Source organism: Salarias fasciatus, chromosome 6, assembly GCF_902148845.1.
Source record: "Salarias fasciatus chromosome 6, fSalaFa1.1, whole genome shotgun sequence".
Taxonomy (NCBI): Eukaryota; Metazoa; Chordata; class Actinopteri; order Blenniiformes; family Blenniidae; genus Salarias; species Salarias fasciatus.
This window is the reverse complement of record NC_043750.1, coordinates 3,516,375-3,541,618: the sequence shown is the minus strand read 5'-3', so window position 1 is coordinate 3,541,618 and position 25,244 is coordinate 3,516,375. Positions and strand designations below refer to the sequence as shown.

The window sequence follows — 25,244 nt, the reverse complement described above, 5'->3', positions numbered from 1 at the left end:
CTACAGGAGAACTTTCATGGTCGTTTTACTGTATTTCAGACCAGAAGGTTCAATAAAGTTGACTTCATTTTGAGACCATTGGCTGTACATAAAGATGGGCGGAGCTAACGTGGTGTCCCCCCCCACAGCGTTCTCATTGGCTGTATATAAAGCTGGGCGGGGCTAACGTGACCTCCAGCAGGTCGTCTCCATACTGAACTCTGTAAACCAGGTGTCACGTGATTGGTCCAGCCCGTCACATGACAGAGGAGCAGCTGTGATTGGCCGATTGATGCTGAACTTTAACCCCTGAAAGCAAATCAACAGATGATTGATGTGAATCAGAGTCTGGTCCAAAAGAACCTGAGACAGAGACCAGGTTCTTATCCTGGTCTGGATCCAGGATTAATGTGGTTCTTTAAACTGTGATTCAGCAGTTTGAATGGTTCTAATGGGTTCTCCTGGGTTCTCCTGGGTTCTACTGGGACTCGGGCAGTTTTTGCAACTAACACTGTCGCCGACTGCTGGAATCTCCTGGAATTAGAGCTTTTCTGCCCTTTCAGCATGTTTCAGCGGAGTCTGGATCCTGGTCCAGACTGGAGTCTGGATCCTGGTCCAGGCTGGAGTCTGGATCCTGGTCCAGGCTGGAGTCTGGATCCTGGTCCAGACTAGAGTCGCTCAGCGGACGGGGACGGACAGGAAGTCGCTGCTGAGCGGCGTCGGGGTCGGGCCGGAGGTCGCCTCACGTTGGGCGCACGCCGTTCGGTTTCCTGCTGACTTTTATTTTTCTTCACGGTCGAAATAAATTCTTAAACTTTATCAAAGCTTCGGTTCCGCAGCAGAACGAGACGCTGCAGAAGAAGAACGAGTTCAGAGTGGCGGAGTTCAAAGGTCATACGGCCTGTTCTACCAGTCTGGTTGTGACCCCTGACCCCTGACCCAGACCCAGACTAGACCAAGCAGGCTGGATGTCTCCATCTACAAACCAGGCTGCTTCTCACACGCACGCGCTAAGTCTTGAGTATTATTCAAGGGACGAAATGTTCACTTAACGTTTTATTATCCTGCACTTAACCGTGACAGATCCGTGCACGAGGCCCCGCGCGCGCATGTCTCCGGCGCCTGTAGGGGCTTCGTGCGCGTGCTCGGTAAACGCTGGAAGAGGAGTGTGTGTTGCCAGTTGCGGCCGTGCGCGTCGAGCCGAGGCGGCGCTGTGCGGGAGGAACTCCTCGTCGCGGCTCCGCATGCACGTGCGTGTGTGTGAGTGTGAGTCAGTGAGTGTGTGTTTGCGTGCATGTGTGTTTGTTTCCAGCGCTCGCCAGGCTCGCTGCGCTCCGAGGCTTCCTGCTGCATCCACCCGCCTCAAACCCGCGACCCCCGGCCTGTCACCGCTCCGTCCCGCCGGTAAGCAGCCGCCGTGGAGCCCCCCGCGCCGGCGCCTCGGCCGCGGACTCCCCGGTAAAGGCGCCGCGGCGAACCGGGAGGGGAAGAAAAGGGTGGCAGCCTGTTAGCATGCTAACTTTACGAGCTGTGGCGGCGCTAGCTAGCGCCTAGCTAGGCTAGCCCCGGCTGGACGGCGGCGCGGGGCAGAAAGACGCCTGTTGCTGCGCGGGGCGCGCTGCCAGCCGCCGTGCGGGATTCTGCGGGTTGGGTTCGTGCGTGAGTCGGTGGCGGAGCGAGGTTTGCACGGACGAATCCGTGCATTTGCTGCAGGTTTCCGTGCGCGCTAATGTCAACAGCTAACGGCTAAGCTAGCGTTAGCGCTAGCGTGTCATCGTCCAGCCGCCCGCGCGCCGCTGGAGCCGCCGCGCGCCCGTCTGTCTGGTCAGCGACCCGCTGGAACACAGTCACCCGCACGTTTCACCTGTCTGCGCTGCTTCCAGCACGACTGACGCTGTGTGTGTGTGTGTGTGTGTGTGTGTGTGTTTGTGTGTGCGTGTGCGCGCGCGCGCGTGAGACACGCTGCGTGTGCGACCACCCGCTGAGCAGCACACTGACCCGAGGAGCCGCCGGACGCGCGCACCGCACGTGCTGTGCTCTTTCCGAACAGGTGATGCACGCGACCCGCGGTGTCACAATGCACGACGCGCAGGTGAGCCGTGCGTCACCCTCAGTCCAGACAGGTGTGCGCGCGCCCCGCTCGTGGTGCACGCTGCGTGCGCGTGTCACAGCCCCGACAAAGGAATCCAGCAATCGTGGAGGAAAACGCGCCCTTTATTCAGTCGATGGACGGAAAGTGAGAAACGTTAAAGTCAGAAGAGACACGAGGGATCCTGAAGGAGCTCTGCAGCCCTCCTGGGATCTGCTGGGATCCAGTCCGATCAGTGGGATCCACACTGATCCATGTGATCCACACGGATCAACACACGGATGTGTTGGACTGAGTGTGTTTTACTGACGACCCCTGACGACTCCTTCGGGCCCTGCTCTCGTGCAGTTTGCATGTTCCTCCTGTGCGTGCAGGTGCTTTTCTCTGGGCACAGCCTGTTTCCGTTTCAGACATGTCGCTGTTGAAAATGTGTTTACATCTGAGTCCGGCCTCATGCGGCTCTAGAATGACCTTTGACCTTCCGGTCTCCTCTCCTGCGGTAGCGGGATTCTGTCAGTTCTCAGTGCGAACTCTCGGGGACGTGGACCTGAAGAGACCAGCGGTTGGACAGAAGCACAACGATGAGGACGTCTTCAGAGCTGCAGCTGATCCGGCTGACCTTTGACCTGCGTGTGGACTCAGTCCCTTTGTTGTCTTGTGGGCTGTTGGACTAATGACTCTCTGGATCAGGTCTCTCCTAATGCTGTGCTCTGTAATTTGACACCTGGATCCTCTCTACCTCCAGTCCAGGGGAGGTTCTCTGTTTTCTCTGTTTGGGTTCTGCAGTGTGGGTTCTGATTGAAGGATGGTGGAACCTCTGCTCTCTTCTTCTCTACACTCTGTTTGTTTGTTTGTTTGTTTACTTGTTTGTGTCCTCCTCGGTCTGTCCCTCTTCCCGTCTCTCTGTCCTCCTGTCAGCTCCAGCGGTGTCAGGGACCAGGATTTAAACTACAGTCAGAAACCATGTGATCCGGAGCAGCTTTATTCCGAGAACCTCCTGTTGACGAGCAGCAGAACCTGAAGCTTCCGGCAGCAGAACCTCTTTTTCCCCGCTGTTTCCCATAGTTTGCCGCTGTTTCCCATTTTTTTCTGTAGTTTCCAACTGTTTCCCATAGTTTCCCGTAGTTTCCTGCTGTTTCCCGTTTTTTCCATAGTTTCCTGCTGTTTCCCCGTAGTTTCCCGCTGTTTCCTGCTGTTTCCCGTAGTTTCCTGCTGTTTTCCGTTTTTTCCATAGTTTCCTGCTGTTTCCCGTAGTTTCCATAGTTTCCTGCTGTTTCCCGTAGTTTCCATAGTTTCCCGCTGTTTCCCGTTTTTTCCATAGTTTCCTGCTGTTTCCCGTAGTTTCCCGCTGTTTCCTGCTGTTTCCCATAGTTTCCTGCTGTTTCCCGTAGTTTCCTGCTGTTTCCCATTTTTTCCATAGTTTCCCGCTGTTTCCCCGTAGTTTCCCGCTGTTTCCCCGTAGTTTCCCGCTGTTTCCCCGTAGTTTCCTGCTGTTTCCCGTAGTTTCCTGCTGTTTCCCATTTTTTCCATAGTTTCCTGCTGTTTCCCCGTAGTTTCCTGCTGTTTCCCGTAGTTTCCTGCTGTTTCCCATAGTTTCCTGCTGTTTCCCGTAGTTTCCATAGTTTCCCGCTGTTTCCCGTTTTTTCCATAGTTTCCTGCTGTTTCCCATAGTTTCCATAGTTTCCTGCTGTTTCCCGTAGTTTCCTGCTGTTTCCCATAGTTTCCTGCTGTTTCCCATAGTTTCCCGCTGTTTCCCGTTTTTTCCATAGTTTCCTGCTGTTTCCCATAGTTTCCCGCTGTTTCCCGTTTTTTCCATAGTTTTCCGCTGTTTCCTGTTTTTTCCATAGTTTCCTACTGTTTCCCGTAGTTTCCTGCTGTTTTCCGTTTTTTCCATAGTTTCCTGCTGTTTCCCGTAGTTTCCCGCTGTTTCCCCGTAGTTTCCTGCTGTTTCCCGTAGTTTCCATAGTTTCCTGCTGTTTCCCGTAGTTTCCCGCTGTTTCCTGCTGTTTCCCATTTTTTCCATAGTTTCCTGCTGTTTCCCGTAGTTTCCCGCTGTTTCCTGCTGTTTCCCATAGTTTCCTGCTGTTTCCCATTTTTTCCATAGTTTCCTGCTGTTTCCCCGTAGTTTCCTGCTGTTTCCCGTAGTTTCCCGCTGTTTCCCCGTAGTTTCCTGCTGTTTCCTGCTGTTTCCCGTAGTTTCCTGCAGTTTCCCATAGTTTCCTGCTGTTTCCCGTAGTTTCCCGCTGTTTTCCGTAGTTTCCATAGTTTCCTGCTGTTTCCCGTAGTTTCCATAGTTTCCCGCTGTTTCCCGTTTTTTCCATAGTTTCCTGCTGTTTCCCGTAGTTTCCCGCTGTTTCCCCGTAGTTTCCTGCTGTTTCCCGTAGTTTCCATAGTTTCCCGCTGTTTCCCGTTTTTTCCATAGTTTCCTGCTGTTTCCCGTAGTTTCCATAGTTTCCTGCTGTTTCCCATAGTTTCCCGCTGTTTCCCGTTTTTTCCATAGTTTCCTGCTGTTTCCCGTAGTTTCCCGCTGTTTCCTGCTGTTTCCCATAGTTTCCTGCTGTTTCCCATTTTTTCCATAGTTTCCTGCTGTTTCCCCATAGTTTCCTGCTGTTTCCCTGTAGTTTCCTGCTGTTTCCCCGTAGTTTCCATAGTTTCCTGCTGTTTCCCGTAGTTTCCCGCTGTTTCCCTGTAGTTTCCTGCTGTTTCCCCGTAGTTTCCATAGTTTCCTGCTGTTTCCCGTAGTTTCCTGCTGTTTCCCATAGTTTCCATAGTTTCCTGCTGTTTCCCGTAGTTTCCTGCTGTTTCCCATAGTTTCGTGCTGTTTCCCGTAGTTTCCTGCTGTTTCCCATAGTTTCCTGCTGTTTCCCGTAGTTTCCTGCTGTTTCCCATAGTTTCCTGCTGTTTCCCATAGTTTCCTGCTGTTTCCCGTAGTTTCCTGCTGTTTCCCGTAGTTTCCTGCTGTTTCCCATAGTTTCGTGCTGTTTCCCATAGTTTCCTGCTGTTTCCCGTAGTTTCCTGCTGTTTCCCATAGTTTCCTGCTGTTTCCCGTAGTTTCCTGCTGTTTCCCATAGTTTCCTGCTGTTTCCCATAGTTTCCTGCTGTTTCCCGTAGTTTCCCGCTGTTTCCCGTTTTTTCCATAGTTTCCGGCTGTTTCCCGTTTTTCCATAGTTTCCTGCTGTTTCCCATTTTTTCCATAGTTTCCCGCTGTTTCCTGCTGTTTCCCATAGTTTCCTGCTGTTTCCCGTAGTTTCCCGCTGTTTCCTGCTGTTTCCCATAGTTTCCTGCTGTTTCCCGTTTTTTCCATAGTTTCTTGCTGTTTCCCGCTGTTTCCCGCTGTTTCCCGTAGTTTCCCGTTTTTTTCCTGCTGTTTCCCATTTTTTTCCCACTGTTTCCCGTAGTTTCCTGTTTTTCCCTGTAGTTTCCTGCAGTTTCGCGTTCTTTCCTGTTGCGGGCTGTTTCGTGCTGCTGGTCAGCAACAAAGTCAGTCTACTGTCTGTTTTTTGGTTTTTGTCCTTTTCCTTTATTCTTTGGACCTGTTGTCGTCATGTTGTGCAGTTCTGTTGTTGTCTTCTGAACACACTGCAGCACGGTTTGGTCACCAGGTTGTTCAGTTGCTCCAACACATCAGTGCAAAGCATCATGGGATGGCTGTGTTCTTGTCACGGGGTTCAGGTTCCGTGTGAAGGAGAAAGTCTCGTCTTCAGGTTCGACTTTCATGACTGCTTCACCTGAACGTCCGTTTCCACGGAAACGTCTCCTGAAAGCATGGTGGTTCTCCTGCTGGGCCACTGGAGGCTGCCGGGGGGGGGGGGAGGGGGTGTCCAGGAAGATCTGGACTGGGACCAGGACCAGCAGGATCTGGCCTGGGAGTCCTGAGTCTGTGGAGGAGAAGGTGGCGTTCTTCTACAGAACGTGAGCAAAGCCGTGGTTGTCATTCTAGACCCGGGACGCTGGACAGGTCTGTCTGCTGGACCCGGGACGCTGGACAGGTCCGTCTGCTGGACAGGTCCGTCTGCTGGACAGATGTTGGGAGACACCAGGTGGTTCCAGGTCAGCTGAGCTTCACTCTGCAGGACGGAACCAGAGGACCCGGCGCCGGTCCCTGTCCTGAATGACCTGTCAGTGTTCTCGTGGTGGACAGGGGGGAACATGGAGCTGGTCTTGAGGTTCCTGAGGATCAGCAGGTTCCTCAGCTGGCCCCTCAGAATGGTTCTGATCTCCGGTCGAACTCGTCCGTCTCGCCTCGTCCTGCGTCGTGGTCCTGGTCCTGGTCCCGGGGTCCGGCCCCTCGTTCTAACCTGGTTTTCTGTTTTTCCCAAACAGGTTTTGACCAGAGACGGAGCGCCCCCCCCCCATCAGGACCCACGGGCAGCTCCCGGCACGCCCCCCCCTCCCCCTCCCCTCCTCCCCTCCCCGAACCCATGACCGCCTGAGGGACCCGGCCCCGCCGCGGCCCATGCTCTGGACCCGTTCCACTCCCCGTCCTCGTCATCCCTCAAGCTGACGCAGAACCCCAGACACCTGCCCCCCCCCCCCCCCCCCGTCCCCCACCCCCACCCCCACCCCGTCCCCGGCGACTCGCCGCCGCCCGCCATGGTGTCCGGCACGGAGACGGTGCACTACATCCACCTGCACAACTCCAGCCAGTCGGTGCTGGAGGCGCTGCGCACGCAGCGGCGCGAGGGCCTGTTCTGCGACGTGACGGTTCGGATCCACGACGCCTCGCTGCGCGCCCACGCCTGCGTGCTGGCGGCCGGCAGCCCCTTCTTCCAGGACAAGCTGCTGCTGGGCCACTCGGAGATCTCGGTGCCGCCGCTGGTGCCGGCGGAGACGGTGAAGCAGCTGGTGGACTTCATGTACAGCGGCTCGCTGGTGGTGCTGCAGTCGCAGGCGCTCTGCATCCTGACGGCCGCCAGCATCCTGCAGATCAAGACCGTCATCGACGAGTGCACCCAGATCATCTCGCAGAGGAAGGCGGCCGCCAGTGCGGCGGCGGCGGCGGCGGCCGCCGGGGGCGGGATGCTGGGGGGAGTCCTGCCCAAACAGGAGGAGCGCGGCGGGGGCAAAGGGAGGGAGAGCGGCGGCGGCGCCAGCTGCTCCGTGGGCGCCGCCGCCGCCGCCGCTGGGGGCTACGCCAACTTCTCTAACTTCATGGCCGAGTGCGGCGCCAGCAACATGGCGGCGGGGCTGGGCGGCGGCGGCGTTGGCGAGGGCGGCCCGGGCCCCATGGACCAGGCCAACACCGTGAGCCTGATGGCCCTGGGTGACATGGGCCAAGGCGCCATGTGCGGCGGCGGCGGCGGCGACGGCATGGGGGGCGGGCCCGGCGCCATCCTCATGAAGCAGAGCTCCAGCTGCACTCAGGACGTCCGCTACAAGCTGAGGGACCTGCTGGCGCAGACGGCCAATGGCGGCGGCGGCGGCGGCGCCGGGAACCTGTCGGCCGGCTGCGGCTGCGGCTCCGGCGTGGACGGCATCGCCAGGGACGCTCTCCGCGGCAACGGCGCCGACCTCTCCGACGACCTGGTGGCCATGGAGCGCTTCAGCGAGGAGGACGAGCTGGACGGCCGGGACCGGGGACGAGACGGAGACCGAGACCGGGGGGCGAGCCACAGCCGCAAGCAGAGGCAGCCGCTCCGGCTCCAGGTAGGGGGAGGGGAGGGTTGCCATGGTTACCGCTTTCAGGCATGCGGAGCTGCAGCGTTCTCCTCTTTCTGTTTCTGCCGTTCCCTCTTCCTCGCTGCATTGGCGCATATCGCCCAGATGTTTCTGCACTTTGCACAACTGACTCTCTCTCCTCAACTTCAGCCGCCGCCGAGCCGCTGAGCTGCCGAGCCATGGACTCCTGCCTCTCCGCTGTAGGTGGCCGGTTCGGCGCCGGGCCGGGTCGGGTCGGCGCCGGGCCGGGCCGGGCCACACCGCCTCTCACCAGCCTTCTCTCTCCACTGGTGTTGTGCTGCAGGTGCTGGGCGGAGACGGGGTGGTGGTGAAGGACGAGGGGGTGCAGGACGCCGACGGGACGGTGTACCTGCAGGACGGGAGGCGGGACCAGGACCAGGACGGCTCCCAGGAGTCCATGGCGGGCTTCGGCCAGGTAGGAAGTGAAGCGTGTGTGGAGCAGGTAAATGATCCATCAGGAGGAGGAATCCATCTGGATCCGTCTATCAGTAGGGATCCGCTGTGGGATCTGTTGGGGATCCCCTGGGGGGGATCTGCTGAGCGCCCAGGGCGTCCTGCAGGCTGTCAGCCTGGATGTTTGAGGAGGAGGACGATGTCTCCACCAGTCGGATCTCGTTGTGGGGGATTTCCTCCGCGGCTGCCGGGTTTCTGTCCAACAGATCAGATCCCGTCCCCCAGGTGGACAACGTGCCGCTGACCAGATCCCGTCCCCCGGGTGGACAACGTGCCGCTGACCAGATCCCGTCCCCCGGGTGGACAACGTGCCGCTGACCAGATCCCGTCCCCCGGGTGGACAACGTGCCGCTGACCAGATCCCGTCCCCCGGGTGGACAACGTGCCGCTGACCAGATCCCGTCCCCCGGGTGGACAACGTGCCGCTGACCAGATCCCGTCCCCCGGGTGGACAACGTGCCGCTGACCAGATCCCGTCCCCCGGGTGGACAACGTGCCGCTGACCAGATCCCGTCCCCCTGGTGGGGATGGCTGGACGTTCAGGAACAAGCTCCACATTGGCATCACCTTGAGGCGCTGCAGCAGAAAGGCCCAGCAGGGCTGAGCGTCCAGACGGGGGACTTTTGGACAGGTGGGACACTAAATGTCCTCAGAGTGTTGACCTGTGAGAAGCTCCTCTGATCCACCATGTCCCAGCAGACACCGTCCTCTGCACCGGGATCAGCATTCACATCCTGTTCTCACCAAATGAAACGCCGACTGCTGAGTCCCCCCATCAGGACACCCGGTTCGAGTCCCAGCAGAACAGCTGTTCGTGAGGATAAGCAGACTGTTCTCACTGGAGGCTCCCCAAGAGGCGGCTTTTAGAAAGGTGGAAACAGAAGACTGAGACGGGGATCATTCACCTCCGTCAGAGGAACAGCCAGCTCCGTCAGAGGAACAGCCTCCGAGAGAGGAACAGCCAGCTCCGTCAGAGGAGCAGCCGCTCCGTCGGAGGAGCAGCCGCTCCGTCGGGGGAACAGCCTGTTCAGTGCCAGGTTCTTGCCGTCAGCCTGGACCTGGGCTCCCCGTTTGGCCCACCGCGGCGCCACAGCTGCCAACCTGCAGCAACAGCCGGAGCCACCGCACGGTCACCGACGGCACCACCCTGACGACGGACGGACGAGCCCCGTGGAAGTCTGCTCTCCACTGAACCCATGAAAAGCCGTCCTGTACCGTGCGGTGGTGTCCATGCGGTGGTGTACCGGCACATCCGGGACAGTGGAACCGGGTGTTTTCTCGAGAACCGAGACACTTTTCCGTTCTTTGGGTTCCATGACTGCTCCTCTTTACACCTCATGTCTCCACGTCAGCCTCTGTAGGTTGTAGTTTATTGATGTGAGGATACAGGTGGAGGTGAGGGGAAACAGGCGGCTCCAGCACCACCCAGTATTTCTCCGTCTGTCTTGTCTGTGGTGTTTATCGTCTCGGCTGTCCGGATTGGACGGCGGTCTGTGTGAGTCCGCCTGCGCCCTCGGGGGTCGGAGGTCAGACCGGCAGCGTGGCGGTGAAGCTCCGCCCCCGGCGCCGCGGTGACGGTGACGTGTCTGTGTGTCTTTCAGGACTTCTACGACGAGCAGGCGGTGTTCTCAGAGAGCTTCTGGCCCCAGAGCGAGCCCCAGCAGGCCATGACCTTCAACCCCAGAGGCAGGGTCAGCAAGCCCCTGACCCCGCCCCCAACCTCGCAGGCCATCAGCAACCAGGTGGGTGTTTCACTGCAGCGTCCACAAGCTCCGCCCACTGATGGGAGTCCGTCCGTCCATCCGTCCGTCCAACACCATCTGTTAAAAGCAAAGACGAAATCCTCTGGTCCCCAAACCGGACCCCTTCCAGCTCCTGGTCCCTGAACCAGACCCCCTCCAGCTCCTGGTCCCTGAACCAGACCCCCTCCAGCTCCAGGTCCTTGAACCAGACCCCCTCCGGCCCCTGGTCCCTGAACCAGACCCCCTCCTGGCTGCGCCCAGAAATTGTCCATAAAGATTCTGAACAGTACCGGTCCAAAGTTCAGCCCTGCCGGAGTCCAACATGGTCCAGGAACAGGTCTGACTTACTGCCAGCAATGCGGACCAGACTCCTACTCCAGTCCTACAGAGACCGGACGGCCCTGAACAAGGGGCCCCGGACTCCGGATTCCCGGAGCCCCCCCACAAGGCACCATGAGGGACACAGTGCAACACCTTCTCCAGGTCCACAAAACACATGTGGACTGGTTGGGCGAACTCCCAGGAGCCCTCGAGCCCCTATTAAGGGTCTAGAGCTGGTCCAGGGTTCCACGACCAGGACGAAAACCACATTGTTCCTCCTGGATCCGAGGTTCGGCTATCGATCGGATCCTCCTCTCCAGGACCTGGAACAGAGTTTCCCAGGGAGGCTGAGGAGTGTGATCCCCCTATAGTTGGAGCACATCCTCCGTCCCCCTTTTAAAAATAGAAGAGAACCACCACCCTGGTCTGCCCTGGTCCTCCAGTCCAGAGGTTCCGTCCCCGACCGCCAAGCGACGTTGCAGAGACGAGTCAACAAAGACAGTCCTGCACATCCAGAGACTGAAGGGACTCTGGGAGAACCTCGTGCATCCCCGGTGCCTTGAGACCACCTCGGTGACTTCAGCTTGGGTGATGGACCAGTCCACCTCTGAGACCTCAGTCCACCTCTGAGCCTCTACTTCCTCCAGGAAGACGTGGGATGGGACTGAGGAGGTCCTGGAAGTCTTCCTTCCACCGTCCTATAATGTCCCCAGTGCAGGACAGCAGCTCCTCCTCCACTGTAAAGAGTGTTCTAAACCTGCTGTCCCTCCTGAGGTGCCGGACGGTTTGACAGAATGTCTTCGAGGCCGACCGGTAGTCCTCCTCCATGACCTCTTGAAGTCCACCAGACCCGGTTTTTGCCTCCATAACCACTCAGGCTGCAGTTCTCTTGGCCCCAGGTCCCGAGAGCTGTGTCCGAGGATTTCCGCCTTCGGGACTTCTTCAGGGTTCCTTTGGGGGTCCTTTGGGACTCCTTCAGTGCTCCTTCGGGGTTCCTTCAGGGGTCATTCGGGACTCCTTCAGGGCTCCTTCGGGACTCCTTCGGGGTTCCTTCAGGGGTCCTTCGGGACTCCTTCAGGGCTCCTTCGGGACTCCTTCAGGGTTCCTTCAAGGCTCCTTTGGGGCTCCTTCGGGACTCCTTCAGGCTCCTTTGGGGCTCCTTCGGGACTCCTTCAGGCTCCTTCGGGGCTCCTTCGGGACTCCTCCTGGGTTCCTTCGGGACACTTTCTGGACTCCTTCGGAGCTCCTTCGGGGTTCCTTTGGGGTTCCTTCGGGGTTCCTTCGGGGCTCCTTCGGGGGTCCTTCGGGACTCTTTCGGGGGTCCTTCGGGACTCTTTCGGGGGTCCTTCAGGACTCTTTCGGGGGTCCTTCGGGGGTCCTTCGGGACTCTTTCGGGGATCCTTCGGGACTCTTTCGGGGATCCTTCGGGTTTCCTTCGGGGTTCCTTCAGGGGTCCTTCGGGGCTCCTTCGGGGGTCCTTCGGGACTCCTTCGGGGTTCCTTCGGGACTCCTTCTGGACTCCTTCGGGGCTCCTTTGGGACTTCCTCCTGGGCTAACTGCATCCTGTTCCTCCTCAGCTCTTGTTCCAGTACCCAGTGAGCCAGTCGCAGCCAGCGCCGTTCTACGTGGGCGGGCCCATGGGCGGCATGGACAGCATGGCAGGCGCGGAGCCCGGTCAGCAGGCCCCGCCCCCGGCGCCCATGACCCCGGCCCCGCCCCCATCCAGCTCCTCCTGCTCTGCTGGGCCGTCGCCCTCGTCCCAGGGATCCGAGACCTCGTTCGACTGCACCCACTGTGGCAAATCTCTACGTTCCAGGAAGAACTACAGCAAGCACATGTTCATCCACTCCGGTGAGTCGCTGGAGCCGCTCCGCCTCGGAGCCCTTGAGCAACACGCTGCAGCTTTCGGTGCTGATGTGAATGGCTGAAGCAGGAAGTAGAGCGTTCAGACGGCCGTCTGCCTCTGGAGCGCTCGACAAACTGCGGTCCACCGCCGCCGACCCTCAGGAGGCGACCCTAGGAAGCTGACCGGCGTCTCGTCCGGTGTCTCGTCCGGCGTCTCCTCTGGCGTCTCCTCTGGCGTTTCCTCTGGCGTTTCCTCTGGCGTTTCCTCTGGCGTTTCCTCTGGCGTCTCGTCCGGCGTCTCGTCTGGCGTTTCCTCTGGTGTTTCCTTTGGCATCTCGTCCGGCGTTTCCTTTTGCGTTTTCTCTGGTGTCTCGTCCGTCGTTTCCTTTGGTGTTTCCTGTGGCATCTCGTCTGGCGTTTCCTCTGGCGTCTCGTCTAGCATCTCGTCTGGCGTTTCCTCTGGTGTCTCGTCTAGCATCTCGTCTGGCGTTTCCTCTGGCGTCTCGTCTAGCATCTCGTCTGGCGTTTCCTCTGGCGTCTCGTCTAGCATCTCGTCCGGCGTTTCCTTTGGTGTTTTCTCTGGTGTCTCGTCCGGCGTTTCCTTTGGTGTTTCCTGTGGCATCTCGTCTGGCGTTTCCTCTGGCGTCTCGTCCGGCGTCTTGTCGGGTATCTCGTCAGGCGTCTCGTCCAGCGTCTCGTCTGGCGTTTCTTCTAGCGTCTCGTCTGGCGTCCCTTCTGGCGTTTCCTCTGGCGTCTCGTCCGGCGTCTTGTCGGGCGTCTCGTCCAGCGTTTCCTCTGGCGTCTCGTCTGGCGTCCCTTCTGGCGTTTCCTCTAGTGTCTCGTCCGGCGTCTCGATGGCGTCTCGTCCGGCGTTTCCATTGACACCCTTCTGAGCTCCTCTGTCTCGTCCTATCACGCCGTACATGAATCAGCTTCATGAGATGATTGGAAGCTGTTAGCTGCAGTCAACGTTTTGGTGTCATGTGCCGACCTGTGACCTTTGACCCCCGTCTGCCCCCCCAGGTCAGAAACCTCACCAGTGCTCCATCTGCTGGCGCTCCTTCTCGCTGCGCGACTACCTCCTGAAGCACATGGTGGTGCACACCGGCGTGCGCGCCTTCCAGTGCACCATGTGCGGCAAGCGCTTCACCCAGAAGAGCTCGCTCAACGTGCACATGCGCACCCACCGCGCCGAGCGCACCTTCCAGTGCAACGTGTGCCACCGGGCCTTCACCCACCGCACCCTGCTGGAGCGCCACGCCCTGCAGCACGCCCACCACGCCCCCCAGACCCCCGGCCCCGGCCCGGGCCGCGGGGCCGACATGACCTCCCCCGCCAAGCACAGCCCTCCAGCCATGGGGGGGCCCTCAGGTATGGCCGGCGCGGCCGGCATGGTGGGCGGCATGGCCAACATGCCCGGCCACGGCGCTTCCTCCACCTAGATAGAGGCGGGGCGGGGGTGGGGGGGGGGCAGCCCATTCCTCCTGCCAACACTTATTTGGTCCCATCAGCCTTTTCGGTCCGTTTTCGGGGCGGGGCGGCGCTCACGGGTTCCCACTGTTCCAGCGCCGCCTCCAGTCAGGGTTCCTACACGGCTCAAGGCCTTTTCAGTCTGAAGCTAAAAAACTCTCAGTGAGTCGATGTGCTTTTCTCATGTTTGGAAATTGCACAAAAAATCTTGGGAAACTTTAAAAAGAAAGAGGGAGGCTCCTTTTTGTAGAAACCCATCCTCAGTAGCTGTAGCTCTTCTGCCATTCGCCGTGTTGTGATATTTGTTACTGTGACGACTGATCAGTCATAAGCTACCGAGCAGCATCGCTAACAGCCACACCTCGTCCAGCAGCATCCAGAAACATCCAGACAGTCTCACACATTGTGTAGGAACCCTGTTTCAAAGAGACCAGAGTCACCAAAGAGGTTTGGAGAGGGAGGGGGGGCACCTTTCTGGGTGGAGGCAGTATGGGGGGGGGGCTACAAGGGAGAAAGTAGTCATGCAGTGATGGGGGGAGGGAGGTGGGGTGATTCACCGTCAGTTCACTTGATCAAGTTCAGATCCTTTAATTCCTCAAATACAAGGACATATCAGGACCTGCTGCAGGACAGACATGTCCTCCGGACTGTCCTGCAGTCGTCAGCCACGAGGCGGAGCTACAGAGCCGTCAGTCCAAACGGGACTCAGACACTGACTGATGCGAAGCACTCTACATTACTGTACGTTCAATACCTCAGCGACCAGCGGAGCGGCCGCTTCCGGTCTGCAGGAGCGGCTGCTGTACCGCTGCCAGCAGCCAGGGGGCGCCATCCCCGCTCGCCGTTCACTCCCCGAGGCAGACCGAGGGCTGCCGTCACCCCGCCTCCATGCTACCTCTCTTCCACGGTCAAAGGAAAGACGTTTACACCGCGTTTCCACTGGAAACTCGTCGCTGATGCACTTTGGTTTCAAACCGCTTTGGTTCGCTCGGAAACGGACTGGATGTAGTGAGCCGGCCGGGCCAGGAGGGGGCGCCGAAGTCCGGCGCCGCCCCGTGCACCGCCGTCCACAACCCAGGACTGTTACCACGGTGACCGGCAACTCTAAAGGTTCCTGGACCAGGACGACCTGAGTTCTGTTCTGGGTTTGGATTGGATCCGTGGTGGAAAATTGCGTCAAACATGGCTGCTAGCATCATATAGCATTAGCCCCACTGTGTTTTCACTGGATCCCAGTGGATCCGGAGCTCCACACCGGAGGTGTACCCCCACCAGGTAAATACGGGTTGTGGAGTGGAAGGCGGAGGTTCTGTTTTGCGGACCGCCGTCCGGTCGTCCGATGGGTCCATTCCCTGGCGCGGTGGCTGCTGTACGCGGTCGGTAGAATGCATCCTGCTGTGCGACGCAATTTACCGCTACGGATCCGATCCGGATCCGGAATGCAGCCGGTGTGGATTGGCCCCGACTGTCTCTTTACTGAGCTGGAGCACAAGTCTTGTTCACGACAGCCGTAGTGCTCTTGAGCAGCCGCGGTGTTCAGGGAAAGTTGCGTTTGCCCCGTTGCCATGGAGACAGAGCGTGGCGTGATGGGATCCTGAGACTCACGCTCCAGGAGTTCCTGGCCGGTTCCCCGCTTCAGCCAGAGGCCGACCGCCGGCAGAACCACGGCTGAGAGCAAGGCTGGAAGGAACCCCGACACCGGAACCGCTAACCGCTAACCGCTAAAGGGCTACGAGAGCTGAAACGACAAACACACCTCAGAGGGCTGAAGCTGAAGCTGCTTCCAGCCGGATCGATGCACAACCTCATGTTTTACCTCATTTCCAGGTTCAGGATGTGGAGCTGCTGCTCTCGGTTCTCCGCAGTCCGTCTCATTAAACGGGTTCTCCGCAGTCCGTCTCATTAAACGGGTTCTCCGCAGTCCGTCTCATTAAACGGGTTCTCCGCAGTCCGTCTCATTAAACGGGTTCTCCGCAGTCCGTCTCATTAAACGGGTTCTCTGCAGTCCGTCTCATTAAACGGGTTCTCTGCAGTCCGTCTCATTAAACGGGTTCTGTCCAGACGCTGCTGGCTGGAGACGGTGGACGGAACCGTCCTGCTCGTCCCCGTCAGCAGTTTGACGTCCAGCAGGAGAGAGACGGTCGCCAAGGCTAACCTCCAGCACTGACTTAGCATTTTAGCATCTTCACACCTCACTGTGGTGTTCAGAACGTGAACTCATCCCGGGGTTCTCTGGTCGTCCTGTTCGGTCCGGTCCGGTCCGGTTCAGTCCGGGTTTCCACCGGTCAGACCTGCTGATCCGTCCTCCAGGAGGGGAAGGAACCTGCTGCTTCAGTTGGACCGACGGGTTTCAACCCTGATCAGGAACGGCAGACACGTCTGAGTTCAGGTTCCACATTCAGTCCAGTCTCACCGTGACTGGACCGGATCAGACCGGACTAAACCGGATCAGACCGGACCGGACTAAACCGGATCAGACTGGACTAAACTGGATCAGACCGGACCGGAAAGGACTGAACCGGATCAGACTGGACTAAACCAGATCAGACCGGACCGGACTGGACTAAACCGGATCAGACTGGAACGGACTGCTCTTGGAACGGATCAGAAAGGACTGGACTGGACCAAACCAGACTGGACCAGACTGGGCTGGACTGGACTGGACTGGACCGGACCGGTTTTGACTGGACCGGACTGGATGTGACCGGATAGGACTGGAGTGGATGGGAAAGGACTGGACCGGACTAGACTGGATGGGATCGGACTGGACTGGATGGTACCGGACTGGATGGGACTGGAATGGACGGGACCGGACTTGATGAGACCAGACTGGACTGGACTGGACTTGATGGGACTGGACTGGACTGGATGGGACTGGACTGGATGGGACCGGACTGGACGGGACTGGATGGGACCGGACTGGACTGGACGGGACCGGACCGGACTGGACTGGATGGGACCGGACTGGACGGGACTGGATGGGACCGGACTGGACTGGACGGGACCGGACCGGACTGGACTGGATGGGACCGGACTGGACTGGATGGGACCGGACTGGACCGGACCGGTGCCGTAGCGCCGGAACAACCTTTGAACTTGGAGGTATAATGGACGATGTTTTAGCCAATGAATGGCGTGATGCGAGTGTCAGCTATTGGTTCTCCGACATGCCCATCACGCTGGAGGAATGCTTGCGTCACGCCGTCAGGCGGCTCGTAGGAGCAGCAGAGCAGGGAGGACGGTCTGGCGCGTTTTTCAAAAAGCGAGTAACGGACGTTTGGCTTCGACTTTCTCGAGAAAATCGTCCGTTATACCTTAAAGTTGGAGCTTCGGCCTCTTGGTGGCTGGAAACGCGAAGAAGCAGCTGAGCTGAAAACGAGTGAAGCTGCTTTAAAGGCGAAAGATTCCGCAGGTTTCCGTTTCCGCAGCTGTCGGCTCTGTGGCTAACGCTCGCCTGCTAGCTCGCCTGCTAGCTGGTTTCCATGGTAGCGGATCTCGGCGTTGCAGCTTCCCGTAAGAAGTCATGGCTTCCTTTCCACTTTCTAAGAGTTTCTTGCTGGTTTTGGCGGACCCACTTCGGCCCGCGGGCCGGGTGTTTGAGAGGTGCAGCTTCTCGGCTAGGTTGGGACCTGTCTGGTCATGGTGAAGCACAGCAGTGCATGCTGGGAGCGCCGCCGTGTGTCCGGCCTCATTAAATGAGGTCCGACGGCGTTCCGCCCGGAACCGGCGCCATGAAGCACTTTGCTGGAACGACTTGCCTTCTGAAGGCGCCGCGTCTTCAGCCTCTGGCTCCAGCAGAACCTTCACACCAGACTGGACTGGACCAGAGTGGACCGGACCGGACCGGACCAGAATGACAAACTCCTTCAAAGACGCGATGAAAGCACCTTAAACTTCAGCAGCAAATTCTGAAAAGAAACTTCCTGAACTTCCTGAACTGATGGTGAATCAAACCCGGGGGGGGCGGGGGGAGAGGGGGCAGGGGGGGGGTCGGGGGGGGCAGGGGGGGGAGAGGGGGGGCAGGGGGGGTCGATGCACAGCAGCTTGAATGAAACTCGCCACCATCCATCAGACCGCTCTGGAACTTTTCCCACCGGCCCCAGGATCATATACCTCGAACCCGGACGAGTCCCGGCGGCTCGGAGGGACACGAGTCTCCTCACGACCTGTTCTGGGAGACACTTCAGCATGTTTTACACACACACACACACACACACACACACACCTACGATTACCTCGGTGGTCCAAAGACAGGCATTATGCTTCACATCTTTTAAGCTACGTCAAACGAAGAAGCAGTGAAACTAAAGCGAAGAGACAGATCCGTTTACTTTCTGGGTTTTTCCTTTTTGTTTTGTTCTTTTTTTTTTTTCTTTTTCTCGCTGAAGTACTTGTGTGTAAAAAGAGAAACAGTAATTCCTGTACATCACTATAGCGCTCGGTTTGTTCTTTGTTGCTCACGTGGTTCTTTGACGCAGAAAACAGCAGAACATCATTAAAAAAAGTTAAAAAAAAAAAAAAAAAAAAAGGTGAAGGCGTGGAAGAGCCATTCAGAACGTCCAAACGGACGAATCACCGCGACAAATCAGACTTTATCAGGATTTTTATTGAGTGTTTGCTTGTATTTGTCCTTTGGGGCTCTGGTTAATGGTTAATAATAAATGGGAAGTGTTTGTTGCTTAAAAAAAAAGAAGCTTTTTTTCCTCATAGCACTATAAAAAAAAAGACCTTTTTAATGTTTTGGTAAAACTAAATTAATCATAAAAATGTACAATCACCCCTGCAAGTTCTGACCAAGTCGAACTGGTGGTAACGCCGATTATCACTTTAATATTTATTACAATTTGATCTCTATGCACAATTGATTTTGCACATCCTGTTACCTAGAGCTAGACCTCGTCCCTGAAAGTATTTGGCCGGAGATTGTTTTCCTCTGTTTCTCTTGAGAAGAAAACCGGCCGGCTCGAAGCGCCGCCGTCTTCACGGTTTGATGGTGTGAAAACTTTGAGTGATTAGAGAATTTGACGATGAAAAAAATCACTTTAATTGAGACAGAAGAGTGAATCCGGCTGGATCTCTCTATAATGACACTGACATGAAATGTCCCGCCGGGCGCTGGGCCCGGTCCGAGCGCCGGGCCGCGGCGGCGTGCCGGTCGGCGTGCCGAGGTCCGAGTGCCAGGCGGCGGCGGAGGCGCGGCGCTGGCCTCACTTCCTGGTTTCTCCAGCTGCAGTGAAACTCCTGGACTCGCTGTCGGTTATAAGCTACCCTCACATGACGGCCAAAACGTTGGTGCTCTTCAGTTGTGTTCTTTTGTTTTGTGGAAATCTTTACCTCATTTTGCCAGCTGCCGCCGCCGGCACCACGGCCGGGCTGGGGCGGATCGGCGCCGGGCGTCCGGACCGTCCGGAGTATCCAGCCCAGGCGGATCGGCATCTGGACCGTCCGGCTCCAGGCGGACCGGCGCCGGGCCTCCGGACCGCCCGGTCCAGGCGGACCCTGTACAGTACTGTAATAAGTGTGCTTGAAGCCATGTCAGCGCATCGTAACGTACTGTGTTTTTGGCCTTTTCTGTTCCGGCGGGGCGGGGCGGGGCGGGGCGGGGCGGGTTCTGTTTTCCTTGAGAGGGACGATTCTTGTGTTTTCTACATTGTTTCTTTAACAGAGGTTGAAATATGTCAGAAGAGGAAACGGTCATTTTATATTAAAAAAAAAATGAAAAAACTCACTTTGTCATCATACAAGTACATCTTTTATGTATAAAAAGACTAAAAGGCATGATTTTAACTTTTTCTGAGAACTTAGATGTCGTACTCGATGAATTAATTGAATTTTAAAGATGAGTGATTTCAAAGATTTCTTTCTCCAAATAAAAAGTCTTCTATGGCTCCAGGCCAGCCGCTCGTCTCCGCCTCGCTTCTTTGCTCCGTCTGCCCAACCCGTCCCGGGGGGGGGGGGCGGCTCCAACCAGGAACTCCATGGTTCTACTCACAGCACGGCACCCCAGGTCAGAGGTCAGTGATCAAGTTGTATCGTCTGACCTCTGACCTCGTGTTCTGTCTTTATTCTGCAGTACGAAACAGTTTTTACATCTTTACAATCGATAAACTCTGGTTTGACTGATCCCAGTGAGGATCTGTTCAAAACTCAGCAGATCTGGTAGAGACGGATCAGCTGGAGCCGCACGTTTCCTGATTCTCAATCAATTTATTTTTGTATAGCCCAGTATCACAACAGTTGCCTCAGAGGGCTTCAAGATGTTACATTGGTTTTTGTTTGAGAACACGGGTTTCAGAATTAAAGCATGGAGCAACGCGCCTGGGTCGATTGGTTTTCAGCTGCAACGGAGCCACTACGTCAAGGGCAGATTTTAGTGAGTGCATAGCACTGTCAACAAACTGATCACTATTATCACCACTGGTCAATAAGCTCATTTCTGTGAGTTCACAAGATAATGCAGCAAATGCAGGCTGGATCAATTCTTTGTAACGAGCCACAGATTTTTCAGATAATGTCCGTATCAGCTGAATTTTATCTTTTTGAGCAGAGTAGTCTTCAATCAAAACCTGAAAAGTAATTAAGAAATGGTCTGAGAGTATGGGGTTCTGAGAGAGAACATTTAGGTCACTGACCTCTATCCCATATGTTAAGACCAGATCCAGGGTGTGCTTGTGACTATGAGTGGATTCATCAACATTTTGAGTGAAACCGATACTATCTAATACTGCAATAAACGCATTACTCAAACTGTCACCAGAATCATCCACATGGATGTTAAAGTCACCTATTATAAGGATCTTGTTATGAGTCAATACTATATTGCTTAAAAACTCTGAGAACTCAGTTAAAAAGTCAGAGTAAGGACCAGGAGGTCGATACACAATAATTAATAGTACAGCTTTTTGATTCTTCCAACTTGGACAAGTAAGCGTTAGTATTAAGCTTTCAAAAGAGTTGAATTTAACATTAGTTTTGGGTTTAAGAAGAAGACTGGAGTGGGATATCACTGCCACACCTCCACCTCGGCCTGTTGATCTAGCTGTTTGGAAATTAACATAGGTTGGAGGGGTACATTCATTGAGCCTCACAGTCATCTTGCTGGAGCCAAGTTTCTGTTAGAGCAAGGAGATCAATGTTATCGTCACCGATAAGGTCATTAACTAACAGAGATTTAGTGGAGATTGCTCTAATGTTTAGTAGACCACATTTTATGTATTTCCTACTGGAAGAGTTATTCTGTCTCGTACAGGTGTTAAGCTTTTTACCCATTGACTTTTTTCTAATGCTTTGAGCACTATGGACAGACTCAGTCTCTGTTAGCCTAGGTAAACCTCCATGCTGGACTTGTAAAAATCCGGGAGCAGGATTAGTGACGGGATCAACAAGATCAACAGAGGAGCGTTCTACACGACTGCTCTGCGCCCGGGGCTCATAGCTGGATTGTCAATTTAGGGTACTAAGCCGATCAGCCATATTGTGAGCTAAAAGGGCTGCACCATCCAAAGTTGGGTGGATGCCGTCCCTGCGGATGAGCCCAGGCTTTCCCCAGAAGGTGCACCAGTTGTTTAGAAAAATAACTCCGTTTTCCTCACTCCATCTGGACAACCAGCGATTGAATGATGAAAGTCGGCTATACATTTCATCATTGACCAAATTGGGCAGGGGACCAGAGAATATTACAGCATCAGACATCGACTTAGCCAATTCACACACCGAGGCTACTTGTAATTTGAGCACCTCTGATTGTCTCCGCCGGGCATCATTACCGCCTGCGTGAATCACGACTCGATGGAATCTCCTACCTTCCTGTTTTAAAAGCCTAAGGTTCCCCTCGATGTCCCCCACTCTGGCCCCCGGGTAACACCTAACCTTCACCGCTGGCAGCTTCACGTCTCTAACTGTAGAGCTGCCAATCACCAGCGTGTCCAGTTCAGCCGGCGTGTCGTCGCTGAGGGGAGAGAACCTATTACAGACGTGAAGCGGTTCTTGGAGTGCTACGTGGCGGTGCTTAGCACTAGCCTTCCTCCGGACCGTCACAAACCGGTCCTGGTCTTGTCCCGGCTGCTCGGGACACGCTGCGGGGCTAGGCTTGCTAACACTCCTCTCACTGCGGGAGCGGGCTGCGAGCCCTGCCGCTACCTGGCTGTAGCTAGCGCTGCCCTGCCCCTCACATCTGCGCAGCCGCTCCTCTAACTCGGGTACCCTGGCCTCCAGCGCTGTCAATACACTGCACTTTACGCAAATACCCCTATTGTCAAGAGAGGCAGGGTTCTGACTCAACATACGGCACACTGAGCAGGAAAGAAAAGAAGACAGAGGGGAGGACGCCATAGCGGTCCCGGCGGACCAAGCTAGTTAGCACGCTAAGCTAGTTAGCACGCCGGTGGCGCTAACGGCGGAGAAGAAATGTAATTCACGAGAGATCGCTGGTCAATCGGGGGTGAAAGTAACCCCAGAATAAAGTAACCCCAGACGTGTTTAATAAACAGTCAGTTGTAAATGAGCACGATGCTTTTTTTTGATTGCTTCGTGAATTAACAGTAACAGCAAGAGAGAGACAGCGAGCACTTCAGTCGCTCGCTAGCTTCACCAACACGGAAAACACTCACCTGAGTGACGTCAGCACTGTGTCCTCACCGGTGAGGTCCTCATCCTGATTCCACATCCTGTACCGCTCCACCCGTGGTACCGCTCCACCTGTGGCACCACTCCTCCACCCGCTCCTCCACCTGTGGCACCACTCCTCCACCCGCTCCTCCACCCATGGCACCACTCCTCCACCTGTGGCACCACTCCTCCACCCGCTCCTCCACCTGTGGCACCACTCCTCCACCCATGGCACCGCTCCTCCACCTGTGGCACCACTCCTCCACCCGTGGCACCACTCCTCCACCCGTGGCACCACTCCTCCACCCGCTCCTCCACCCGTGGCACCACTCCTCCATCCGTGGCACCACTCCTCCACCCGCTCCTCCACCTGTGGCACCACTCCTCCACCCGTGGCACCACTCCTCCACCCGTGTGCTCCGGTGCTGCTGAACCCGGAGCTGCCCTGCTGCCTCCACCACTCAGCTGAGAAGCTGGAACCGTTTCATCCTCCACTGCTGCTCAGATCTGGGTCCAGACGGCCGGCCTGGTCCAGGCGGTCCTGATAGGACAGAACCTCTGAGAGAAACGGAGTACCGTAAGTCCTCTTCTAGCAGCCGGGGCTTTTCTTTCTCTCAGCTGCAGCTGCTCCAGGCTTTTAATGGAAGGAGGCTTGTATAAGAGAGATGTTTTGAAATGTTCAAAAAGAGCAGGAAGATCTTTTGAACCCAGTAAAATGTTCTGAGCTCATTTATTGAAAACAAGTATCAAACACAACTAAAACGGTGATAAACAGTGGTGCAGTTTAGAGCTGGGGTAAATATTGCATTCTTTACAATAATTTGATTTTTTCAATCTATTTGAGAAAAATTAAATTTCAACATGGAGTTTGTTTTCTATCCCTCCGCCATTTTTACAGGACACCTGTAATACACACAGTGGCCACACCAGGAGGACTGGCACTGTAGCACAGTCAGTACAGCGCCGTAGCACTTCAGAGAAAAAGAAGAAAAAAAAAAGACAGGCCTAGGGAGGCGGCCTTTATGAGCTGTCTTCAGAGAGCCGGTCATCAAAGGAGACGGTTTAATGGGACACAGGATTCACGGTATGTACAGGAAATGACATGAAAATGAAGATGACATTTGGACTTTTCAATAGAAGAATGAGTTCTCATGACTACTACTGGTACTATTAATAATACAACTAACCTCCACAAATATTTAAAATAATGAAATTTAAACGGATCTCCTTAACTCCTGGAAACGTCATCAGTGCCCCGAGCAGTCCCTCAACAGTTAATGTTTCTCATTCTTTTAAAATATGAACAGTTCCCTCTGTTTGTTCCAGCCTGCTGATAGCTGAATGACGAGAACCTGGATCCTCTGATGTAACAGAAATGCTAATCCTTTAGATGGGCTCTTAGTTTAACAGTTACTTTCTTATTACCGTACTTTGCACTAAATGGATTTTCAGCCATGGATGTGAAGCTTGATCTCGACATTTAGAACTCCTCTGAGCTGCTGACAACAGACGGAACAGAAATGCTCTTTAACTACTGGAGCTAAGTCTAATCACTGAATACTGCTAGAAGTGACCTGATCATCAGAATAACACAAATAAACCAGTTTAAAGCACAAACTATTCTTAACAGCTGCAGTTCCAGATGGTACCTCACCCGGAGTCTCGTCTCGGCTGGATTCCGCTGCCGGTCCTCCAGACTCCTCTCTACTCATCTTTCACTTTATTTCTCGCTGTTTGTAACGTTTCATGACTGTTCTTACAACGAAAAGCCACAAAACAGCCGAAGGAAACATGACAGCCTGTGTTTATGTCCGCTGAGCGGCGGGACGATTTCCCCGCCCACTGAGGACGGTTTCCATGGAGACAAACAAGGCTGGTGGAGACGCAACTAAACCCAGTCGAGTCGAGTAGGGGAGGCGGAATCACACCGTGAGTCTCTCAGCTGGACTGGGGACGCCGCAGGATCGGATAGGAAGTCTGGGGACAGGAAGTCTGGAGACAGGAAGTCTGGGGACAGGAAGTCTGGGGACAGGAAGTCTGGAGACAGGAAGTCTGGGGACAGGAAGTCTGGAGACAGGAAGTCTGGGGACACGAAGTCTGGAGACAGGAAGTTGCAGATGGGAAGTCTGGAGGTATGAAGTCTGGGGACGGGAATCCCCCACGGAATGTCTCTGAATCCACACCGGAGCGTCTCTCAAGCTGAAGGTGTAGAAATACTGGTGAAATGATCCCCAGCATATGAACTTCCTGGATGTACCTGGAATATGTTCCCATGGAAACAGCTCCAGATGGAATTTCCACAAAGAGGTGCTGTGAAATGAAAAAATCCAAACGTTCAAAACTACCCAGACAGCACACGTACGTCTGGCCGACGTTCTTAGATCGGAACGTCGGCCCGCAATTTATAACATCTGACAAGCATCGGCCAAGCGTCGGCCGACAAGCTGGTTTTTCCCGGCTCATGAAACGTCTCAGCAAGGTCGGCTTGACGTCGGCTTGCCGATCATGCCTTTTGCATCCAGAGAGTGGCGCACCGTAAAACGACTCACTGCAGGTAGCCGGTAACCACCTAACGACCGGCCGCTAGCAAGCTAGCCGCTGTTAAACTACCCTGTTACTATCAGTCCTCGGAAAAAAAAATTTTTTTCAGCGGATATTCTAGTTACAACATGAGTGGCTTAAGAAAGCGGTTTTGCATCGCTACGTGCGGGATTTATTTAGTTTGGGAAATCACGATGTCCTCACAGAAGTGCTAAATGCTAGGCTTAAAGCACTGGGCCGCGCTGATGCTGCTGACATCACACCGACCTCGCAATGCATGCTGGGATGTTGCCGCCATGCTGGAGTACAATCAAACACGGAGCAATTTGTGGCGTGTTCGGCGGAGAAATCTGCATCAAAGTAGTGAAAAATGGTTCTCAACATGGTTCTCATGTGGTGACCGGGGGGAGAGGGGTCCTGGGTATTTTCCTCGCCTTTCGGAGGCAGCGGGAGTGATGCAGTTCCTCCAGTGTGAGGAGAGGGTGGCCGGTGATCTTTTGGGCCGTGTTGATGGTCGT

General features: G+C 55.6%; 1 protein-coding gene across 2 annotated transcripts; it reads left to right on the top strand.

Moving 5' to 3' along the window:
* Nucleotides 1-1,154: 1,154 nt before the first annotated feature.
* Nucleotides 1,155-14,950, top strand: zbtb45 (zinc finger and BTB domain containing 45). 2 transcript variants are annotated; one of them, XM_030094291.1, is made up of 6 exons: nucleotides 1,155-1,383; nucleotides 6,392-7,714; nucleotides 8,031-8,162; nucleotides 9,802-9,942; nucleotides 11,841-12,114; nucleotides 13,132-14,950. In XM_030094291.1, exons 2-6 carry the CDS (start codon nucleotides 6,662-6,664, stop codon nucleotides 13,548-13,550), a joined length of 2,019 nt encoding a protein of 672 aa, XP_029950151.1. In that variant the 5' UTR covers nucleotides 1,155-1,383; nucleotides 6,392-6,661; the 3' UTR covers nucleotides 13,551-14,950. The 2 variants fall into 2 exon arrangements, with proteins under 2 accessions (XP_029950151.1, XP_029950152.1); XM_030094292.1 differs by lacking the exon at nucleotides 1,155-1,383 and adding an exon at nucleotides 2,679-2,758.
* Nucleotides 14,951-25,244: the final 10,294 nt, after the last annotated feature.